The following is a 22,374-nucleotide window of genomic DNA, read 5'->3' as shown; positions in this document are numbered from 1 at the left end:
ATGTTAAAACTGTAGGCAGTGGCTATTTAAACTAAATGCAAGTAGCTGACCTTGTTAGTAGAGGCTGTTTTCATTAACTCCATCCATCACTTTATGTAAATATAATCTATTACTAATTGCACTTATAAACAAGATGCTATTTGTTGCTATTTATACTTATTTATCTACCACTATTTACACTTCATATCATTTCATATGAATGCCACTAGCAAAACAATCAACATGCTTAGTATAAACATTAGGTTTATACCATTTTTAGGATCAATGTAAAACCCGTCCCTCGTTGAAGACAACACTCGATAGGTGACCTTTCCATTTTCTCCTGAATCTCGATCTGTAGCTGTTACTGTGATAACACAACTGCCTGGTGGGGAATGTTCTGGAAGTGTTACCTGGAAACCAAAAGCAACAACAAAGCTGTTACTTGGCATGCTTTTTCCTGTATCCACAGTGATGTCATTTTGAATAAAAGCATCTGCTAAATGAATAAACACAAACATAAATGACTGCATACTTTTTACCAGTGTGAATGGAAGCATGCACATTTATTCATAAATAAATTTACATTAACCAAGTTATCCTAATCCATGAGAGTCAAGCCCTTTTCCTCACAATGATAACTTTTCACAAAAGTTAACAAAAGAAGAACAAAGCCAATAAACCTTCATAAAACCCTAATAAAACCAGATACAACCTATGTCACTCCTTTTAAAATACTTCAAATGGTAGAAAGAAAGAGTTACCTGATATAGATCTTGTGTAAAAGTAGGGGCATTATCATTTATGTCCTCCACCAGCACAGTTAAATTGGCTTCACTCAGATGCTTTGAATCTGAAGCTCGAATAGTCAATGTGTACCACGTCCTCTCCTCAAAGTCCAGTGGTGCTGTCAAAGACACACGGCCGTTGTAACGATGGATATCAAATTTTCCCTGTGATGGAGCATCCAGCTGCAAAGAGTAAGACAGCACTGGGCCAGAATCCACATCATTTCCAGTAACCAGGGTGATCTCAGTGCCGATAAGAGAGTCTGGAAGAGGGAAGCAGGGACACAATATTCAGTAAAAGTGCTTGTCTTTTAGGCGTTTGTAATCTAGTCTTTCAGGATAAAGGTCACTGGTTAGTTCACTTACTCTCTGGCACTCTAACTTCCCGTGGCACTGGGATGGTAGGACTGTTGTCGTTGAGGTCGACAATAATCACTGTGATGGTGGCAGTGCCTACTAGCTTGGGGCTACCACGATCAGTGGCTTTTATCACCAACCTGATGCAAATGAGATAAAATAAAGGCTTAGATCGATTTTTCCTTACTTGTATCACGCAAGATATTTTCTGTTCTGTTCAGTTTTGTTTTGTTTTTTTAGATCTAGAGAGAGAACAAAAGAGGTCTTCTATTTTTGGAAAAAACAATCCAAAAGCTCTAAGAGACCAAAAATGTAGTAAATTAAAAGCACACAGCTTTATACGGGTCGGGGAACATTTTAAAAACAAAACACATGAGGTAAAACTACGAGGGCTTGAACACATCACACACGCAAACTAAATAACGCTGGAGAGGACAGTTACATTCCACAGAACAGAAGGAAATTAAAGACCTGCAGAGCAATGACTTCATTGGCCGAACGAGCGCAGCACACATAATATACACTCACTGTGCCTTTGTCCAGATTTCCCTGTCCATAATGGCCGCGGTCGTGATGCTGCCGGTCAGAGGGTCAATTTTGAAAAGGCCACTTTGACTCGAAGACTCAATGGAGTAAGTCACCTGACCATTCTGGCCCTGGTCAACATCCTCTGCCATAACCTAATGCATACAAAAACGGGTTGGTCAAACACAATGAACACTTGCCATTAATGGTTTAAATCTGGTGCTCGCTGATGTTAAGTCAGAAAAAATGAATCCATTGTATAAAAAAAATAATAAAAAATATAGTTACAGCTACATTTATGGCTTGTTTCCACCGAGCAGTACAGTTCAGTACAGTACGATGCGGGTCGCTAAACCCTGATCCGGCTTGCGTTTCGACCTCCAATAGCACCCTTACTTGATAGGTGTGGTATAGTGATTAACGTCATTCTCGCACGAAGAAGAAAGCGACACAGTAAACAACAGTGGACGACATACAGCAGATCTTGTCATGTGGCTGTTTTCACAAGAAGAAGACAAAGACACTTTGTTTGAGCCACGGCCACAGGCTGCAAGGAAAAACAGCCGAAAAAGCATGCGCATGTGACGATTCTCTGTCAACCAATCAACGTTCTGCAGTGAGTCTAGCTCCACCCTTTTGTCCCGGAATACTGTGCTAGGTACCCCAATAGAAGGATGCCAAAAAAGTGGTACGGTGCAGTTCGAAATTAGGGTTCCATTCACAACTTCTGACAATGGAAACAGCAAAAAGTGCATACCGTACCGAACTGTACTGAACCGTACCGCTTAGTGGAAACGAGCCATTTGTCAACTCACCCATAATTGGCTAGTATGGCAAAAAGTTACTATGTAAAAGAAAGTTGTTTGAAGAATATCCACATTTTAATACTTTTCCCAATATGTTTTCAATTACATTTGGCCTTTTAGAAGTATAATAATAATAGACCCCTTGCCTGAATGATGGGAAAATCATAGCCCTGTGCTTCATGCATATAAGTCACGTAGTTCTGCAGCTGGAATCGGGGCAGGTTGTCATTGACATCCTGAAGAATCAGGTTGACAGCCATGAAAGAGTTTGAGGATGTAGTTTCAGCCTTCACCACTAGACGGAGTCTTGGAGTGTCCTCAAAATCCAGGCCATTTGAGCTCTGTACCCAGATTTCACCTATGAAAGCACCAATAATGAAGTGAAGTAGGTCAACTGACTGCCATTGTAAATAAAAAATAGAGTTTCTGAATTTCAGAGTTTCTGAATGAGGTTATGTATGTATCAAAATCAAGGCATTTTCACATATCACGTGAAACATTTCCTAACTGACCTGTATTGGAGCTGATGGTGAAGGAATGGTATTTGTTCCCACTGAAGATGCTGTAAGTGATGCCGTCGCGGGTGCCGTCAGGGTGCTGAGCCTGAGCCTGGGCGACCGCAGTGCCTATGGGGTAAAATATACAAAAAAGCCCTCAATACTCTACTCTTCTGCCACACTCACTTAAATTGATGGATTGGCTTTCAATGCTTCACAAAACTGTGCCTGCGATTGCTGAAATACAATGCTGCAGATTTCATCATGCACTTCATTGCAAAAGTTTTCAACTGCCTCACGCCAGTGCTTTGAAATGACAATACCACAAAGACTTTATAATAAAAGAGAGACAACTGAGGTCTGTATAGTTTCACAATGCACTGTATGACCTGTAAGAAGATGGATTTTCAGATGGATCAAGAAGAAGATACTTTTGCATTTAAAGGCAATATGAAGTGGAATTTTCAACCCACTTCATTTATCTAATGTGTTTTGTTTCTGAGCAAAACAGGACGTAAAAAATTAAGTAAAAATTATGGTTGGACCTAGTATTATCCATCTGGAATTACCTGGATCACGGAAAAGTTGCATCTTTATGTGTCCCAATGGTATGATTTTTTTTCTTCATTTCTATCATTGGGTATTAATATTGCCATCACCTATATTACATTAAAGGGATAGTTCACCCAAAACTGAAAATGACCCCATGATTTACTCACCCTCAAGTCATCCTAGGTGCAGAGGTGGACAGTAACTATTATTTTTTCAGGAAACTTTTACTTTAACTTCACTACATTTGAAAGACAAATATCGTACTTTTTACTCCACTACATTTCTATCAAGGTCCTCATAGTCGAAAGTCGTTTCTGTAGCAGCTTTGAAAGTCAGTGGATGATTTTTTTTTCTTCTTTAAAAGTTTTTTTTTTGTTGTTGTTTTTTGCAGACAGCCTATCAGTAATCACTCTTGTATAGGGTCATGTGAAGTTTCCCAACATTTTTTGAACACTGATCAGTTTATAGCAAAGTGGAAGAAGATGGTTCCTCTGTGCAGTGTGGGCACTCATGGCCATACTTAAAAAGTATGTTTCAGTTTTCTGAAAAGATTAAAGATTAGTTTAGTTGGCATACATTTGATGCATGTCTCATACATTTTTCAAAAATGTAAACGTCTGGGCGAAAGAGAAGAGTAAACAGTTGGGAGAACATCGGATGTGTAATGGGGCTTTGGCCTTAAAGTGACAGCAGCTTTGTGCTGCTTAAAGTGCTTTGTAACTTTTATACTTTTATAAGTATTTAAATGAGTTTAATGTAGTCGTATGCTAGAATGTCGGATGGAGCATCACTGACTGGCTTAAACCACCATGGTGGCATAATGTGCGTTAATACAAAATAATAAAATAATGCATTGACATAAAAAAGGACATTTACTTTTGATACTTAAGTACTTTTAAAAACAAATACTTCTGGGCCCGTATTCATAAAGATTCTAAGAGTCCTCTCAGAAAACTCCTAATTTAGCTTAAAAACTTTTACGTAGGAGTCTTAGCTTAAGAGCTATTCGGGACCGATCTGAGAGCAACTCTGAGCAAGGAAAATACAAAAACTTTTATCTTAGTGAAGAGGCGGGGCTGACCCCGTTGCTATGTATGACACAGTCTTTTGAAGACTGTGATTGGTTGGTTGCCCAAAAAGGGGAAAAAAGGAGTGCTTTTAAGTATAGGGTCTATTCTAAGCCTTCACTTTGAATTTACAAGCGCAAATTGTCCTATTTTACCGTTCTCTCTCACTCACACACACACACACACACACACACACACACACACACACACACACACACACACACACACACACACACACACACACACACACACACACACACACACACACACACACACACACACACACACACACATTATATATATGTACACTGAAAAATTAAATTAAGCATAATTAATTTGTGCTCGTTTAAATAATTTAAATTTAGTTTTTTGATTTTAATTTTAAAAAATGAATTGGTTTTATGGGAATTGCATGTGTTTTTGTTTAAATTGATTTAAATTGTTTAAATACATTTTTTTAGTAAATTCAACAAATAATTTTTTTCAGTGTATATAAATCCCTTTATTATTTACCATGCTGTTAATTTCCTATAAGGTATTTGATTGGCTTAGAACTATAAACATTGTTCCACTCTTTCCAATTACACTGATTGCTGGCTTGTCTATTTAATTGGTGGTTTGAAAGTTGGATTTAATGCAACAAACATGATCCCTGCACGATCTAATCTATAGCGTCTTATTAAGTCACTGTTATCCATTGTCTGCAACACATTTCTTCTCCCTCTTCGTCTTTCTGCCATTTTCTCTGCTGCTAAAGAAACTCTTAAGGCTCTTAAAAGTCCTCATTCGTGCTCCTAACAAATTTGACCTTAAGACCTCTTTTAAGGGTTAAGATGCTTTCTGAATTACTTTTTTCTTTACTAGGATTTTTTAGTTAATTTTAAGGGTAAACGCCCACATTTCTAAGAATTTTCTTAGAATTTTGTCACTAGGAGCTACTCTTTGCATTAAGATTCTTTATGAATACGGGCCCAGTACTTTTACTTCAGTAAAAATCAATTTTTAGAACTTTCACTTGTAACGGAGTAATATTTGACTAGTAGTACTTTTACTTTTACTCAAGTAATAGAGTTGTGTACTTTGTCCACCTCTGCCTAGGACGCTCCGGTGAGAATATGCTAGTTCTGCAAAACAAAAAAAAAGTTTTGTTTTGCTCTATCCTCTGCGCTTCCACGTCCGTCACCGGAACTTGCACTACACCTGCATCATACGTCATACGCTGGAACGCCAGTCTCCCGTGAACGCACGCATACAACAGTTAGTGGAAGTAAGAGATTATAGTTTGTAAAGTTTTAAATATGGATATTTTTCTTACACAAACGCATCGCTTCACTTCAGAAAGGCCTTTATTAACCCCCTGGAGCTGTGTGGAGTACGTTTATGATGGATAGATGCACTTTTATGGACTTCAAAACAGAAACAGCCATTCACTGCCATTATAAAGTTCGGAAGAGCCAAGACATTTTTTTATTATAATTCAGATTGTATTTCGTCTGAAAGCAGAATTTCATATACACCTAGGATGCCTTGAGGGTGAGTAAATCTGGGGATAATTTTCAGTTTTGGGTGAACTATCCCTTTAATACTGGATTTTTAATTTTTTTACAAAATATTAAATACATTTTTAAAAAAATGTAACATTATTTTCCCTGGTCAAAACTGCATGGCCGTAATGACATCAGCTGAAATGCAAAAATGATACAATTTTAATGAAAGATTACAAAGAATTTGTATTTCCTTTGGGAATAACATTCACTGAATAGCGCACAATGCCACCAGCAACATGTATTAAGAAGTATAATCTTCTTCGTTATTTATATTATCATTTCTTTTATAACATGATAATGTTATCTTTAATTCTTTTCCAAATCTTTTGCTATAAATTCTCTGCGTACCTTTAGCTGCATTCTCCTGTAAGCTAACATCTCTGGCGGTACGAGAGAATCGAATGCCCTTGTAATCTTCCTCCTTCACATAGACGATCACCACCCCTAGGGAAGACTGAGGAGGGCTGCCCTGGTCCATAGCCTCCACTATGAGGGTGCGTTGGGTTTGCGTGAGGGTCTGGAGCTTCTCTGTGGTCTGGATCGCCCCCGTTAGTGAGTTAATAGAAAATCCTCGGACTGGCATAGCAAAGCGGTAGAACACCGACCCGTTGGCTCCAAAGTCCTTATCTTCTGCTCTCATGGTGGCCACGACCTGATTCGTGGACACACTACCACTGGATACGTTGATAATCAGTGGGTCCTGGATGAAGAAGGGTGCATTGTCGTTGACGTCCAGGATGGTAACGGTTACCTGGGCTGTGGCGTTGCGGGGTGCGGCGGGTGATAGGTCAACAGCATACACTTGGAAGGTGTAAGTAGCTCTCTTCTCTCTGTCCAGAAGTGCTGCGGTTGTGATCCGTCCCGTGTCTGGATCCACTGCAAATGCACCTTTGGCTTCTTGGCTAAGGAAGTACAAGATCTGCCCATTTTCGCCCTCATCCACATCTGTGGCTGTCGCATCCAACACCACCAAACCTACAGCAGCATCTTCTGAGACATCGACGGTGTAGCTAAGGCTGCCAAACCTGGGGCTGTTGTCGTTTACATCAAGGACTGAGATTTCCACAGTGGCGGTGCTGCTCAGAGAGGGGCTGCCATGATCTTGAACCACCACTACCAAGGAATAACTGTTCTTCAGCTCTCGGTCAAGAGGTCTTGAAGTAGACAGAGCTCCAGAGGAACCGTCAAGTCGAAAGTCACCATTTGGATCGCCAGCTAGAATAGCAACACACACAGACACAGCATTTGTAAATAATCAAGCAGAGTGGGTCTTCTTTTTATAAGAAACAAGTCTGCAATGTGAATAAAAACAGTAACGTACCTTGACCAGAGATAATTAAAAAATGCAAGTTGTTCTAACTTATAGACTCTAAATCTGGTTTGAAATCCACTGCAGAAGCTCTTCTTCTACACATTCCTCTGTACCAAAAAAAAGTTTTACCAGTGATCTTATAATCCAGTCGTCCACTCTCTCCGGTGTCCAGGTCCGTGGCTTTGAGGGTGAACAGCTCCACGGGCTCTAGGTTCTCAGGCACTTCCAGACTGTAATGCTGCTGCCCGAAAGCAGGAGCATTATCATTCTCATCCAGCACTGTAATGTGCACTTTAGCCTTGGCAAAGTTAGGGGGGATGCCTCCATCTTTTGCATACACTATCACATACACAAGATATACAGAGGATTATTAAGTTTAGAATACGTTTTGATAATATTATGAATTATAATGATATAAAATGATATTTTATAGTAGCATATCATATGTTTTCAGGCCAGTGTTGTTATTGTTAAGTAAAACTGAACAATTAAAAACTTTTCAGAAAATAAAATAAAAATGATAAAAGCACAGGACAAAATAATAAAAATTTAAATCAAAATATAAAAATATTTTAGTCAAACATAATACTAAAATAACACTGTTTCAGCCATATTATGTGCAGATCCTGGCTGTGTTTATGTACCTGTTACAGTGTAGTGGTCCTGCAGTTCCCTATCTAGAACCCGAGTGACGGATATCACACCCGTCTCTGGATTAATTGTGAATCCATCCTCAGTCACACCACCGTAAATCACTAAACCATTGGTGCCTGTAACAAAAACAGAAATATATAATCAATAATTCTGAATAAAAAAAATCTGAATCAAATACTAGCTTACTACCTACTGAATACTGCATACTGCCTACTATCTTTAAGTAGAAAGTGAAAACCTTCAAAGTATACTACATTGTTGCATATGAATGGCATCCAGTTACGAGCTAAGAGATTAACAATAAATTACATTTACTAAATACATTATTTAAAAGAGAAATCATTTAAAAGGCGCACTATGTAACGTTTTGGCCCTCTAGCGCTGTGGTTTTCAAACCTGTCCTGTAGGCACCCCAGACCTGCACATTTTGGCCGTTTTTATATGCGTTCTTGTCTGTACTGTGTTCTCGTGGACTTGTGAAACGTCATCAGTCGCTGCCCAAGTATTGTTCCAATTCAAAGTTCACATTTAGCCAAGGTATATGTCCTTGATCCACCCCTTTTATTGAGGATGCATCAAGAGGTGACTTGAGTGGACTTGAGACAGACAGGTATCCCAGAATGCATCTCGCACCAACCAACAAGTGTCAGTGGCAGATGAAAAAAACCCACGTAATTTTTTAATAATAGTACTGTTATTGTGTCCCGAAATGTAGTTTTAAGACTTTTTCAGTCGAAAATGTACTTGTTTAAAGCTCAAATCTGTGGTTTATTTATAAAGAGAGCGCCTATTTGAACATTTGATCTGGCGTTTTTGGAGTTGTGAGATCCAGTTGATCACCGGGCGCTCAGCGCTCATTAACCCCGCCGAGAGCAGCCTTTCCTCGGCTAGTCCTTCTGACGTCTGCCGCTGTCTCAATGTCAACTTTCTTGCTCATTGTAACAAATAATCTATGCCACTCCCACGTGTGTCAAAGTAGCCAGAGCAGCTTTTCTCTATTTATGGATATGACGAGACACGCACGGACGAGTGGTGTATGTTCAAGCACGTGCAGTTGGGGGGCTTTGGGTGCTCGAGCCCCTGCCCTTTTCAAAATGAATCAAAAGTGCCCCTCTCAGACAAATATCAATGATAATATCGTGGTCAATAAAACTAAATAAATGTGGTTATTATAACATGACAATGTATACAATAGTAACGAACGGCTCAAAAGTCGGACAATTTCTGTTGAGGCGTTGCCATAACGCGTTGCTATGGGTTGCGTTGCGTTCGTTTTGTTTGATTGCTGATTTTCCACTGTTCGGAAACGGCTCTCGAGCCAAATATGGTCCTTTCATAGAGTGTGTGGCCTCGCGGGAAAAAAGTAAACCAATTTTTTTTTTTCATCCATAATCAGAGCTAATGTGTTGATTTAATTACAAATCTATATATTAGCTATATATTTTAAAGTATTACACAATTCACCAATGCCCGTTTGTCATATGTTACACCAACCAATCGTGATCTGGCAAAGCAAGTTCAAATTCCATTGGGCGATGTGAAGTGGAGCGGTAATTTTCTGTTCTTATTCATAAATCGGTTGAAAATTACATGGACAGACGAACTAACGTTTGTGGAACAATTTCCTGCGGTTTGTCTCATTTTATAAATTGCATCACTGACAAAATGGATTTTAACTGACAACAAACAAATCCCTGCACAAAACCATTCAGCAGCAAAAGTCGCATTAATGGTAAGTAGTGTTAAATTCACTTGCATTTATGTAGCCTATATTAATATACCGTTTACTATTTCATGAAACTATCAAAGTTAACAAAACCCAAGTGCCATCGGCACCTACAGGCCTATTAAGCTAAGTGTAGGCTGGCGAAATGGTTACATGAAAGGACTTATTACCATTTTTTAATATTATGCAGCATTATGAAAGAAGTCTCTTATGTTCATCAAGCCTGCATTTATTTGATAAAAAACAGCAATATTGCGAAATATATTAAAATAATGGTTTTCTATTTTAAAATAATTTAAAATATAATTTATTCCTGTGATCACAGCTGGATTTTCAGTGTCACATGATCATTCAGAAATCATTCTAATATGAGGATTTAATGTCAATGATGGAAACTGTGATACTCTTTTCAAGATTCTTTGATTAATAAAAAGTTAAAAAGAACATAATGTAATAATATTTCACAATATTAGGCTACTGTTTTTTCTGTATTTTTGATTAAATAAATGCAGGCTTGATGAGCATAAGTATATATATATATATATATATATATATATATATATATATATATATATATATATATATATATATATATATATATATATATACACACATATATATGTGTGTATTAGATTAGATTCAACTTTATTGTCATTACACAAGTACAGGTACAAGGTATATATATATATATTTACATATTGCCCCTTTTTTACATTTGAGCCCCTGCCCCTGACGAACTCTCTGCACGGCCCTGTGTATGTATGCAATTTCCAGCCAAAACAACCCGCTAGGTCTATCATATGTGACCCGTGCTGGCAAAATGAGTCGCAATAAGCAAATTTACAAAAATGAGTTATTATTTTCACATTCCCTATTAAAAAAACCTTCAAAATTTTGTATGAACAGTATGATTTGTTTGAATCGGACAAAAAAATGAAAGCTATCATGAAAGCTACACATGTTTTAAGTCGATAGAGTCAGCAAAGTCAATTTTGAGGACAATCGAGTTAAAGTTTTTTGAAGGTTTCAAAACAAAATCCCCTAGCAACCACACCTTAAATCTCTGGTAATAACACCATATTTGTCACACACCAAGTCAAAACCAAATATCTATAGGAAAAATATATGTTTTATATTTATATATGTTTCCATGATACCACAACTGTTTGATTAACATTAAAGGGATAGTTCACCCAAAAATGAAAATTAGCCCATGATTTACTCACCCTCAAGTCATCCTAGGTGTATATGACATTTTTCTTTCAGACGTTTGTGTGAGAAAAATATCCATATTTAAAACTTTATAGACTAAAATAACTAACTTCCGGCGGACGCATCGATCTTCCCAACGCCATCCGAAACGCAGAATCATTGACAACATTTAAAAGTCAACTAAAAACTCAGCTCTTCCGTGACCACTTAACCCTTATAAAAATAAAAATAAAAACCCTTTCCTTTCCTCTTTCTCCCCCTTTTTTCCATCCCTACTCTAGCCTGTGCTACACTGAGCAATGTACATGGTCTCAGTATTTCAGGCACTTGTTGCGCTTACTCGACTCTTCATGACCAATCGCTTCGTGTACCCCCAAGTTGTAAGTCGCTTTGGATAAAAGCATCTGCTAAATGCATAAATGTAAATGTAAATGTATCAATTTACAGTGAAATAGTAACCCTTGAACCCTTGACGCATGCGTATTGACGAACGCAGAAGCGCAGAGGATAGAGCAAAACAAAACACTGGTCATGAATTAGAGGCTAAAATGGATTTCAATATAAGAGAAGAGGGGCTTGAGTTTGTTGCCTAAAAAAAAACGAAACAACCATAACTGCCATTATAATGCTTGGAAGAGCCATGACATTTTTAATATAACTCCGATTTTATTCGTCTGAAAGAAGAAAGTCATATACACCTAGGATGACTTGAGGGTGAGTAAATCATGGGCTAATTTTCATTTTTGGGTGAACTATCCCTTTAATAAAACACACAGCCTATATATTAAGACCTACTGTACCACACGGATCTAAAATAATGCTACACATCAAATGTTTTTCCCCAAACAGTTAACCAAACGTTCACATAAGAAATAACAAATCATGTTTGCGTGAAGGATTAATTATGTATTTACTCATTATTTGAACCAAAATTAACATAGTATACCTTTAAATAATTTATTATTATCACAATATTTATATATTTTTGGAATTTTATTTAGAATTTGTGTAAAAAATATCTTTCAGATCAATTATTAGTATGAGCAGTATATAAGAATGCTATTCCAAACACAGCCTGTGACTGCTAACAATCAACCAAAGCCTTTTTCCTTTCATTCTGAGTTAGAAGGTGTACAAAAAGTTGTGAACAACCTGATTTGAATTAAAACAGAAGTGCAATGTCAAATGTCAAAATATTCCGGTTCAAACCTTTTCATCTTGGATTTAACACCGGTTTCATTAGTAGTTCCTTTTGCTGATTCAGCCACTGAGTTGTGGTCCACACAAGTGTTAAGCATGGACTAAAGACATACGGGTGCCAGATTGCGTGCAAAGTTAGCGAGCTTTGGCACGAGCACCTGCTTACTCAATTAATGCTTCCTGAAAAATGTCTTTACAATCTCTCTTTCATACTCTCTCACTAAACCCAGGAGGCTGAGAATGAGTCCCACATACCCTCCACAGGAAGCGTTAAAAAAAAAAAAACACTGCCCTCACTGCAACTCAACATAACTGCTTTAACCAGATGGCAAAGTTTTCAGACACAGGTTGAAAGGTTGAAATAGCCTACAATGTAGGTGATTCTTTTCAGTAGTAAAGGAACATTTTCCGCATGGATTATTGCAGAATTTGATAAATAAAATAAAAAATCCCTCACCATGATCCCGGTCTGAAGCGGAGACCTTCAGTATGCTTGTTCCTGCTGGCTGGTTCTCTCTGATTTGGGCTTCAAACTCGCTGCGTTCAAACCACGGTGCTTCATCATTGACGTCAATCACCTGGATAGACAGAACTTGAGTGGTGGAATGCTGGGGTATCCCATGATCCTCGGCGACAATTGTGAGATTGTAGTTCTCCTGCTCCTCACGATCCAGAGGTTTTAGGATGGAGAGAGAACCTGGAGAAGAGAAAAACATCTGTAGATCTGCTGCACGCTTCACAGCATGGCCTGTGGCTGGAGACGTGTGACCGAGGTCAGAGAGCTGTTCTGTTTTATGCTATGCATATTTGTAATATTTCATTATGTACATGCCAGACATTATCTTAAGCTGAATGTGGCTGGGCTATTGGGTTAGGAGTTCGTTCATGACTTAAAGCAGCCCACCACACAAAAATTAAGTGGAGATTACAATTAGAAAAAGTACTATTGCTGTACAATATTGATGATATCCAATGGAAATATTATAGTATACACTCACCTAAAGGATTATTAGAAACACCTGTTCAATTTCTCATTAATGCAATTATCTAATCAACCAATCACATGGCAGTTGCTTCAATGCATTTAGGGGTGTGGTCCTGGTCAAGATAATCTCCTGAACTCCAAACTGAATGTCAGAATGGGAAAGAAAGGTGATTTAAGCAATTCTGAGCGTGGCATGGTTGTTGGTGCCAGACGGACCGGTCTGAGTATTTCACAATCTGCTTAGTTACTGGGATTTTCACGCACAACCATTTCTAGGGTTTACAAAGAATGGTGTGAAAAGGGAAAAACATCCAGTATGCGGCAGTCCTGTGGACGAAAATGCCTTGTTGATGCTGGAGGTCAGAGGAGAATGGGCCGACTGATTCAAGCTGATAGAAGAGCAACTTTGACTGAAATAACCACTCGTTACAACCGAGGTATGCAGCAAAGCATTTGTGAAGCCACAACACGCACAACCTTGAGGCGGATGGGCTACAACAGCAGAAGACCCCACCGGGTACCACTCATCTCCACTACAAATAGGAAAAAGAGGCTACAATTTGCACAAGCTCACCAAAATTGGACAGTTGAAGACTGGAAAAATGTTGCCTGGTCTGATGAGTCTCGATTTCTGTTGAGACATTCAGATGGTAGAGTCAGAATTTGGCGTAAATGCCAAATGCCTTGTTACCACTGTGCAGGCTGGTGGTGGTGGTGTAATGGTGTGGGGGATGTTTTCTTGGCACACTTTAGGCCCCTCAGTGCCAATTGGGCATTGTTTAAATGCCACGGCCTACCTGAGCATTGTTTCTGACCATGTCCATCCCTTTATGACCACCATGTACCCATCCTCTGATGGCTACTTCCAGCAGGATAATGCACCATGTCACAAAGCTCGAATCATTTCAAAATTGGTTTCTTGAACATGACAATGAGTTCACTGTACTAAAATGGCCCCCATCGTCACCAGATCTCAACCCAATAGAGCATCTTTGGGATGTGGTGGAACAGGAGCTTCGTGCCCTGGATGTGCATCCCACAAATCTCCATCAACTGCAAGATGATATCCAATCAATATGGGCCAACATTTCTAAAGAATGCTTTCAGCACCTTGTTGAATCAATGCCATGTAGAATTAAGGCAGTTCTGAAGGCGAAAGGGGGTCAAACACAGTATTAGTATGGTGTTCCTAATAATCCTTTAGGTGAGTGTATATCATAATATTGAATGATACCATAATATTACATTTAAAAAAAGTGAATGAAAAAAAAAACAGGGTATTACCCAGAGGGACAAAGTTTGACTGGTTAGCTTAGGCAATATAATATAATTAATATAAATGCTGGTCTTTGCATCTCTTTGCATGCTTCAAGGGATAATTCATCTTTGCTGGTCCTTTGTTAAAATACAATTGTTCATACAACATAGAAGTCACACACAATATCCATATCTAGAGTCTGACATTAATTATAGTTTTATTCGTCCTCTGTTTTTCTCCTCAGTTTAGCTCCTGCACTCTCGACAAGGAATTTGAGAATGAAGCTTTTTGCTGACTTGCTGGCATGAAGACCAGGGAAGAAAATTGTTGTCGCGGATCCATTTTTGATCCTTTCCAGCTATACCTCTCTGCAATGCTGTCATCAGCAGGACCCCGAGCGAGGGTCACTCAGGATAAACACACCCCTGCGGTTGATATGGCAGCCTGACTGCTTGCTGACTGCGAAATATTATTGTGTGTTTGTGAGAAGTCTGTGTGTGGCCTCTTTTTTTTATTTATAGTCCACCTAACACACTCTAGCTTTAAACACATCATTGAGATGTTTGAGCTGGCTTCTGCTTCTGAATACAGTAGCTCTGGTTTTGTGCTTAACGTCCATCTCTAGACCTCCTCCTTAAACAGTGTGAAGACTTTCTCCTCCGTGTCTGGTAAATCTCAGCTGTGACTTTATTGTGTGCTTTAACCCAACTTGAATACATATATATATAGTTAGTATATAGAATACGCCTGATTTAGAGCAGAATTTAAACACTAACCTACATCATAAAACATCTGACAATAATGGAATGAAAATCGTCTACAGATGTTCAGTCGATTAGGTGACTTTGTCTATTTAATCTAATTTCGCGTGAGCTCTAAATGGTCGTATTATTGGAGGTTGAGAGGAATTTCAAACTAATGCATGCATATTTCCAACGCCAAATCAAAGAGGTGCGGTCGATGAGCCAAAATAAAACTCTGCTCCCACGAATAAACCCTTCAAGAAAACGAACTGTTCTGCTAAATTACTTTTGGCTTTGAGTGAATGGCCCAATAAAGCAGTGTGGTGTGAGATGGAGACGTTTTTCAAACAGAGAGAAGTAATCATTCTTACCACTGTTCGGGCTGAGGCCGAACCGTCCCGCTGTGTTTCCTGACTGGACCCTATAGGATACTCGGCCGTTTTCGCCCTGATCTGCATCCCGTGCCATGACGTAGAGCAGCACAAAGCCCACCGGCTGATCCTCCATCACACTAACAGCAGTCGGGGAGCTGAAGATCGGAGCATTGTCGTTCTCATCGGTGACGAAAACTCTTGCCGTCACCGTGCCCCAGAGTCTCTGATCGGGGTCCGAGGCTGAATCCATAGCCTGGACCACCAGGAACATGCTGGAGGTCACCTCATGGTCCAGCTCTTGACCCAGTTTCAAGACTCCTGTGACAGGATCGAGACTGAAGAGATCTGGGTTGTCAGGCCACCGCTGTTGGATAGAATAACGTACCTCACTGTTGGGGCCACTACCATCTTTATCAGCAGCTTGGAAGGTATAAATGGAGGAACCGGCTTGTATGTTCTCAGGTATAACAATAGTGACGGGATCTTCTGGGAACTGTGGTGCGTGGTCATTACTATCCTGCACGTTGATTTCAAGCTGGACCATGTGAGTGCTTGGATAGGCCTTGGAGAAATCATCCACCTCGACCTGTAGAGTATACCGTGACCCTTTTTCATAGTCCAGCTCTCTAGCCAAGTAAACGTCTCCTGTCAAACGGTCAACCATAAAGGTTCCTTCATGATCTGTGCCTCCCACTACCAGGTAGGTCACCTGACCATTTGAGGTCACTTCATGTTGGTCATGTGCTCTAACTGAGCCAATAACAGAGCCTGGCTCGGCTCCCTCCACGGAGTTGAGGGTCATGGATAGGGTGTTGGGGTTTGGAGGGGTCCTTGTGGAGCCAATGACCTACAGATTGGGAACACAAAGAATTTAGAAGACGTGAAATGTTAGTTACATTTGTGACCCGTCACGGAAACCAGGGACACAAGTCAGCAGCACAACTTTCGAGCAAAATGAGAAAATCGCTTTTTTGCATAATCTGTTAGTTGAGATCACAAAGAAGCCTCTCCGTGTTTGAGATAGCAGTATTGGTATATTTAAAAGTACATTTTGAGGTTGAAATCGGCTTGTTTTTCTGAGATTCTAGCATGCAGTAGAGGCGTGTTTTTTTTGTTATTGCCCCTGCCCTCCAAGGGAAGGGTGGCTCAGTGTTGCCAAGTCCGCGGTTGGGCTAGTTCAACACTGTTGCCACGGGCTGTTTTTCCATGTCCGCGGGTTGAAGCGACCCCAATTATGTGATATTTAGCCCCGGGAATGCAAATTTTAGTAGGCAACCATGCCAAAAAAACACATATTTTACCCCCCAAATGCGATTTTTACCGGAGAAGCCCCCCTGAAACGCGATTGGGCTTGTTTTGGGCTAGTTTTGAGTAGCAATTGTTTGGGTTTTGTAGTGAAAACCTGCCAACCTTGGTGGCTGGCCGCGCACAGATCTCTGCTGGCAGTGCTAAAGCAATAATGAGCAGCTGATACGAAGTGCAAACCTCCCAGATGATAGAAAGTCTGAAGCAGTAAAGAAGCAACAAGATCATCTTTCCCTTGTGCAGAAAGAGAGGGCTGTGTACAACGACATGACTGAAAATAAACATACATAGGCTACAGGTCCTTGAAAGTGCTTGAATTTATTTTGTGCAAGAAGTTTTCTGGAAGAAATTCCATATTATTCTCTCCGGTCCGATAATGTGTTATTTCGCCAACACTTCGTGGACTATGCTTGATTTACGTTTGTTACTTGCATTTACGCGTTACGTTAAGTGTTTCCCGCGTGAGGTACTTTGTGTTGTAAGTTGCCATGATGTTCATGCGCGCACAAAACTACTACGGTACCTCAGCGTTTCAGACACACCGTGAAATATTGCAAAAATAGACTGGTTACATGGGCCTAAGCTCTTTTGTTATCTTCATGTTATCTACAATGCACAAGTTCAAATAGAGTTTTGACAAAAAAGGTTTTATAAAAAGATAAAACTCACATATTTCAGCCTCTAAATCATTTTTATAAAAGTCAAAAAAGATAAATTACTGACATTTACAATGCACATTATCCTTTATTATTAATAGTATGCGGTCCTTTTCAGGGGGGAGCTTTACAGGGGGTATGGCTTATCTAAATGAGATGTAAATGAGCCCTATTGTCACTCCCAGCAGGTGAGAACAGGTGAGAATCTTTAGAGGCCGTTTTCTCACTTTTAAGCTGTTTTGAGTGCCTACCTTCAAATGGTCACAACAGATTTCCATGTGTTACACATCGTTGGAAAGCTTGGAAACTACACTTTCAGAATCTGTGAATAACTCAAAATGCCCCAGAACCGCCTTGTGTCCCTACTTTTCGTGATTGGTCACATTTTACTCTCAACTAGTATATTTTACAATATTCCTCCTGAACCATGAAGCTCCTCAAACAATGTTTAAATACTTTGAGGGACAAATGACAAACAAATTGTAAGTATAAAGTCCATAAAACCCAACCAGACAATATCAGTAGGCCAAAAAAATTGAGTGACAAGACCAAATACTGTAGATAATTTATGGCTTTTTATGGTCAGTACAAGCTTGAAAAGACAAAAAAAAGGTCAACTCAAGGTGACTGAGGTCAACACAATCTCATGGCAATTCATAACTATTTCACATTTTGGTGATTTGGTGGCTATTTTGTGTGAATTTGTATGATCTCATTCATACATTTTCATACAATTTGGTTATGTCCCCTTGGCGCAATTGTTTTCGACATCGATAATAATAAGAAATGTTTCTTGAGCACCAAATCAGCATATTAGAAACATTTCTTTAGTATCATGTGACACCGAAGACTGATTAATGATGCAGATTCAGCTTTGCCATCACAGAAATAAATTACATTTTAATTTGTAATAATATCTCACACTACTGTACTACTAAGCTATTGTATTTTGCTCAAATATATGCAGCCTTGGTGTGCACTTCTTTCAAAAAATCTCACCATTATCAAACATTTGAATGGAAGTGTACACATGTATAATGTAGAAACAGAGCCAAATATACAGTATGCCACAATTTACAGTGCATGGGTGTGTTCTCATCATTTTAGATATCAACAGAGTGCGCAGTACTGAAGGAACAAGATGGAATGAACCTGCCTGCCACATTAAAAGTGCGTGATATCATTTCCCATGTCCTTGAAGTACAGTAGAGCTGGAAAATGGTTGACAGGTGAAGCCTTTCATACTAATATCCCCATGAAAAAGACTAAACAGTACACGCATACCAGATCACAGGAAGGAAAGCAGCAGAAGGATTGACGTTGATCCATTTCTGGGCTCTCTCTTAGGTGCAAAGCACACTGGACTTTCCAAATGAAGCTGATATTACTGATGGTATGTAAAATATTATCTCGAGATTGCTGTGGTGCAAAGTTCTGTGGTGGGAGCGTATCGGCGTTAGCGCTACCGTGTTAGGGGACCGAAGTTTGCAGCTCTCCGTTTGATCATGGGGAACCACAGCTGGGCCTCATCAGAGCCATCTGGGAACACTTGATTCAAAGGTGCATTCTCCCTCTGTCTCTCTCTCTCTCTCGCTCTCACTCCATTTCTCCCTCACTCTCATCTTCCCCATACAAACAGGGAGTACAGAAATTGCATGCGACCGCACACTCTACAATTAGCCTTCAATTCCCTTTTTGAAATCACATCTGTAAAAGCACTAAAGATATTTCGCAATAAAAAGAACCAGCAAGAATCATTTTGCAAAGAATAAACTATTTAGAATCCGGATTCTTTTACGTTGGAATGAAAAGCCATGAAAATTATCCTATTGTCAAAGATATAGTTTGGCATGTCTGATTCATGCAGTTCCATGCTGTGCGTTGGGGTTAATACATGGTTTTGTGTTACAGTATGTTCCTCAGGAGCAGGAAGTAATCCTGGGAGTTTTGAGGTGTTTGTGTAGAAAGGAGCTGATCTCCGGGTCACAACTCATTTCCCTTCTTGAATATTGATACCACAGCTCGGGGGACTGTGAGCATGATGATAGTTTGGCACAGTGAATGGCGATTTGTCCATATTGCTTCTCATGCAGCAAGATTTTAAAGAGGATCTATTATTATTTTTAACTTTCTGTAGTGTGTAATGTTGTTGGTTGCTTTTGCACTCCAATAGTTATTCGATTGTAGTCTTGAAATTTTCCTCCGGAAACGTGTGCATCAAAATATTCCTCATTTAAACAATTTCCAAGGCATACAAGGCAAAAAAAGGGACGAGGCCTGGTTGAATTGCGTTTACAAGAGTGTTGAAACTCACGGGGCATGACATTTCTGACACACACTCAAAACTGTTGACCAATTAAAACACATTGGTCCAGCCGACCAATCAGAGCATGCTGCACTTTTTTGAATGAGGGGCTTCATAGAGACAGGAACTAAACAGGGGTGCGTGTCCCATACACAGGGTTTCTGCAGGTTTCATCAAGTCAAATTTAAGACTTTTTAAGACATTTTTAAGACCATTATGAATTAAATTTAAGACCTATAAAGGAAATGCAGTCACAAAATTACTTGCAAAGTAAATTTATTTATTCAAATTGAACAATTCGATAAACTTGTATCGATAAAATTGCACTTCCCTATAGCTCAATCCCACCAGGATATTTTTTGGGTGATTTTTTAGATCAAAATGACTGAATTTGTGGTGAACTTTCCAGAAATTAGCAAAATTTATTACAAAATATTTATTACAAAATGCATAAATCTTGTTTATTTTGGTATCTTGCCATTATTTTGCGGTGAAATTACGAATTATGCAGGATCTCAAAAAATGCATTGTTGATTTTTCGTTGTATTTAGTAATCGCGGAAATGCGAAAAACTGGAGGACTATTATCTGAAGAATAAAATCAGTTTTATGTGTCTGTGGTACAATCCGAAAGAGACTCTCGCCAATATTACGAAAGCTGATTGGCTGCAATATAAGATGCATGTTGGTCTCATTTGTAGTCGTAATACAGCAAATTATATTTGGACTAGCAAAAGAAAGAACTACAACACCCAGAATTAAAAAACAAAACAAAAAAACATTTTAAAGCACTGTGGGAGCATTTCAATGAGCATTAGAGGTAGCGTTACATGAACGTAGGAAAATTAAGACCTGTTTAAAATGATTTAAGACCTAAAACTCAATACTTCTGCGAATTTAAGACTTTTTAAGGCCTAAAATTTTGATTTTGAAATTCTAGACTTTTTTAGACTTTTTAAGACCCCGCGGAAACCCTGTATACAGCGGCGTAACACACTGCTTTTTCTTTATTTCCATATTCAATCATAGACTCGTTCTTACGAACTAGAGCATGTACGCACATGCACACTCTTCAAAAAACGGCGCTTTAAATCTCTCTGACAAACTAAAAGACGTAAATGAAATGTGTATATATTCAAAATAAAATATATAGATTGTACTGAACGCCAGCTCGTTTTTTTTGCTCAAGATTTATTAAGTCGACATGTCATTCAAACAAGAAAATATTCTTTTAACCACAGGTTTAGAGCTGTCGTTCCAACCACTCAACTTTACGATGCTGTTTGCGAATGTTCGTTGGAACTATGGTTTCGGGAAACACAGTCTCGTTGACTCTATGCTGATAATGACGAAACTTAAATGGCTAATGATGCTTTCAGTAAACTCACCTCAGAGTGTTTAGAGGTGCTGCAACAATGTAAAATATGTGAAACATATTCTACTAGACCCCAAAAACCAAATTAAAACTTTGTTGAAGAGCATATTATGGCCTCTTTAAGACTTCGGCAGATTAACTCAATAAAAATGTATTAAGGGTAGACTTGTGATTTGAGCCAGTAAGCAATCACCCAAAAAATGTCAGAAAAATGTAAAAATAAAATAATAGTCTCACCTGTACAAGTAAGGCAATTGAAGAGGTCTGAGATGGAGCTCCACGGTCCGAGGCAGTGACAGTGAAGCTGTACTCTGCCTTTTCAGCTCGCCTCAGGGGGGAAGAGGAGCGCAGCTCTCCGGTATTTGGGTTCAAGGAGAAACGCTCTGCTCTGGAGCCTTAAAAAGCAAGGACAAATGGAAGCATAAATATAGACAAATATGGTAGTATAATTAGCTGTACAATATATCATAATGGGCACAAAATAACTGTAAGGACATATGTTTACGTTTGATAGTTTTACCAGTTTGCATAAACATCCTCTGGCAATAATAATTCCCAACACATAGGAAATGTTCTAGACTCTTGTTTACCTGATAATGAGTAGAAAATAGTGCCATTCTCTCCCTCATCTGGGTCTTTGGCATGAAGAGTTTCCAATAAAGAACCGGCAGGAAGACCCTCCTGAACCTGGAAAACATCAAGCGAGATTTAAACAGCACAGTCTGGCTGCTTATACTTGATACAAACAACTTCAAAAGTGGGAATATATCCATGGTCACATAAACAATTTTTGAAAGATATTATGTACAGACGTAATGACGTTTTTATGATGTGTAAACTGTGCTTTAATAAACACAAGCACCTATGTTATGACACTGATTTAAGGCTTTGAATATAGTCTGTGCCAGTCTGTTTCTTGCCTGAATGAGAATCTCCCTGCCAGGCTGCGTGTGGCTGAATGCTGGCGCGTTGTCGTTCTCATCTAGGACCGTTATATGGGCAGTTCCGGTGGCACTACGTGGAGGGGTACCACTGTCCTGTACCACCACAATGAGCTGATAACTGGACTGGTGCTCACGATCCAAAGCTGCCCGGGTACTGATTTCACCTACACATGAAATTCGAGTTAGTCAGAATACTCAGTCTAGACTC

At 39.2% G+C, this 22,374-nt stretch overlaps 1 protein-coding gene across 1 annotated transcript in view; it reads right to left on the bottom strand.

Moving 5' to 3' along the window:
* The window catches only part of dchs1b (dachsous cadherin-related 1b), a 145,398-nt gene that overhangs the window by 3,916 nt on the left and 119,108 nt on the right, over window positions 1-22,374 (bottom strand). The window contains exons 7-20 of the mRNA XM_079803911.1: window positions 22,143-22,330; window positions 21,813-21,909; window positions 21,460-21,617; window positions 15,580-16,429; window positions 12,680-12,919; window positions 8,075-8,200; window positions 7,560-7,769; window positions 6,467-7,333; window positions 2,968-3,081; window positions 2,602-2,813; window positions 1,653-1,804; window positions 1,134-1,264; window positions 744-1,030; window positions 251-392 (exon numbers count right to left, since the gene is read on the bottom strand). Coding sequence (XP_079660037.1) covers window positions 251-392; window positions 744-1,030; window positions 1,134-1,264; window positions 1,653-1,804; window positions 2,602-2,813; window positions 2,968-3,081; window positions 6,467-7,333; window positions 7,560-7,769; window positions 8,075-8,200; window positions 12,680-12,919; window positions 15,580-16,429; window positions 21,460-21,617; window positions 21,813-21,909; window positions 22,143-22,330 — 3,774 coding nt within the window. The remainder of the gene's footprint in view (window positions 1-250; window positions 393-743; window positions 1,031-1,133; window positions 1,265-1,652; window positions 1,805-2,601; window positions 2,814-2,967; window positions 3,082-6,466; window positions 7,334-7,559; window positions 7,770-8,074; window positions 8,201-12,679; window positions 12,920-15,579; window positions 16,430-21,459; window positions 21,618-21,812; window positions 21,910-22,142; window positions 22,331-22,374) is intronic.

This window comes from Gobio gobio (genome assembly GCF_949357685.1).
Source record: "Gobio gobio genome assembly, chromosome: 22".
Lineage (NCBI taxonomy): Eukaryota > Metazoa > Chordata > Actinopteri > Cypriniformes > Gobionidae > Gobio > Gobio gobio.
Note: the sequence above shows the minus strand (reverse complement) of the source record. Positions and strands in the feature narration are given on the sequence as shown.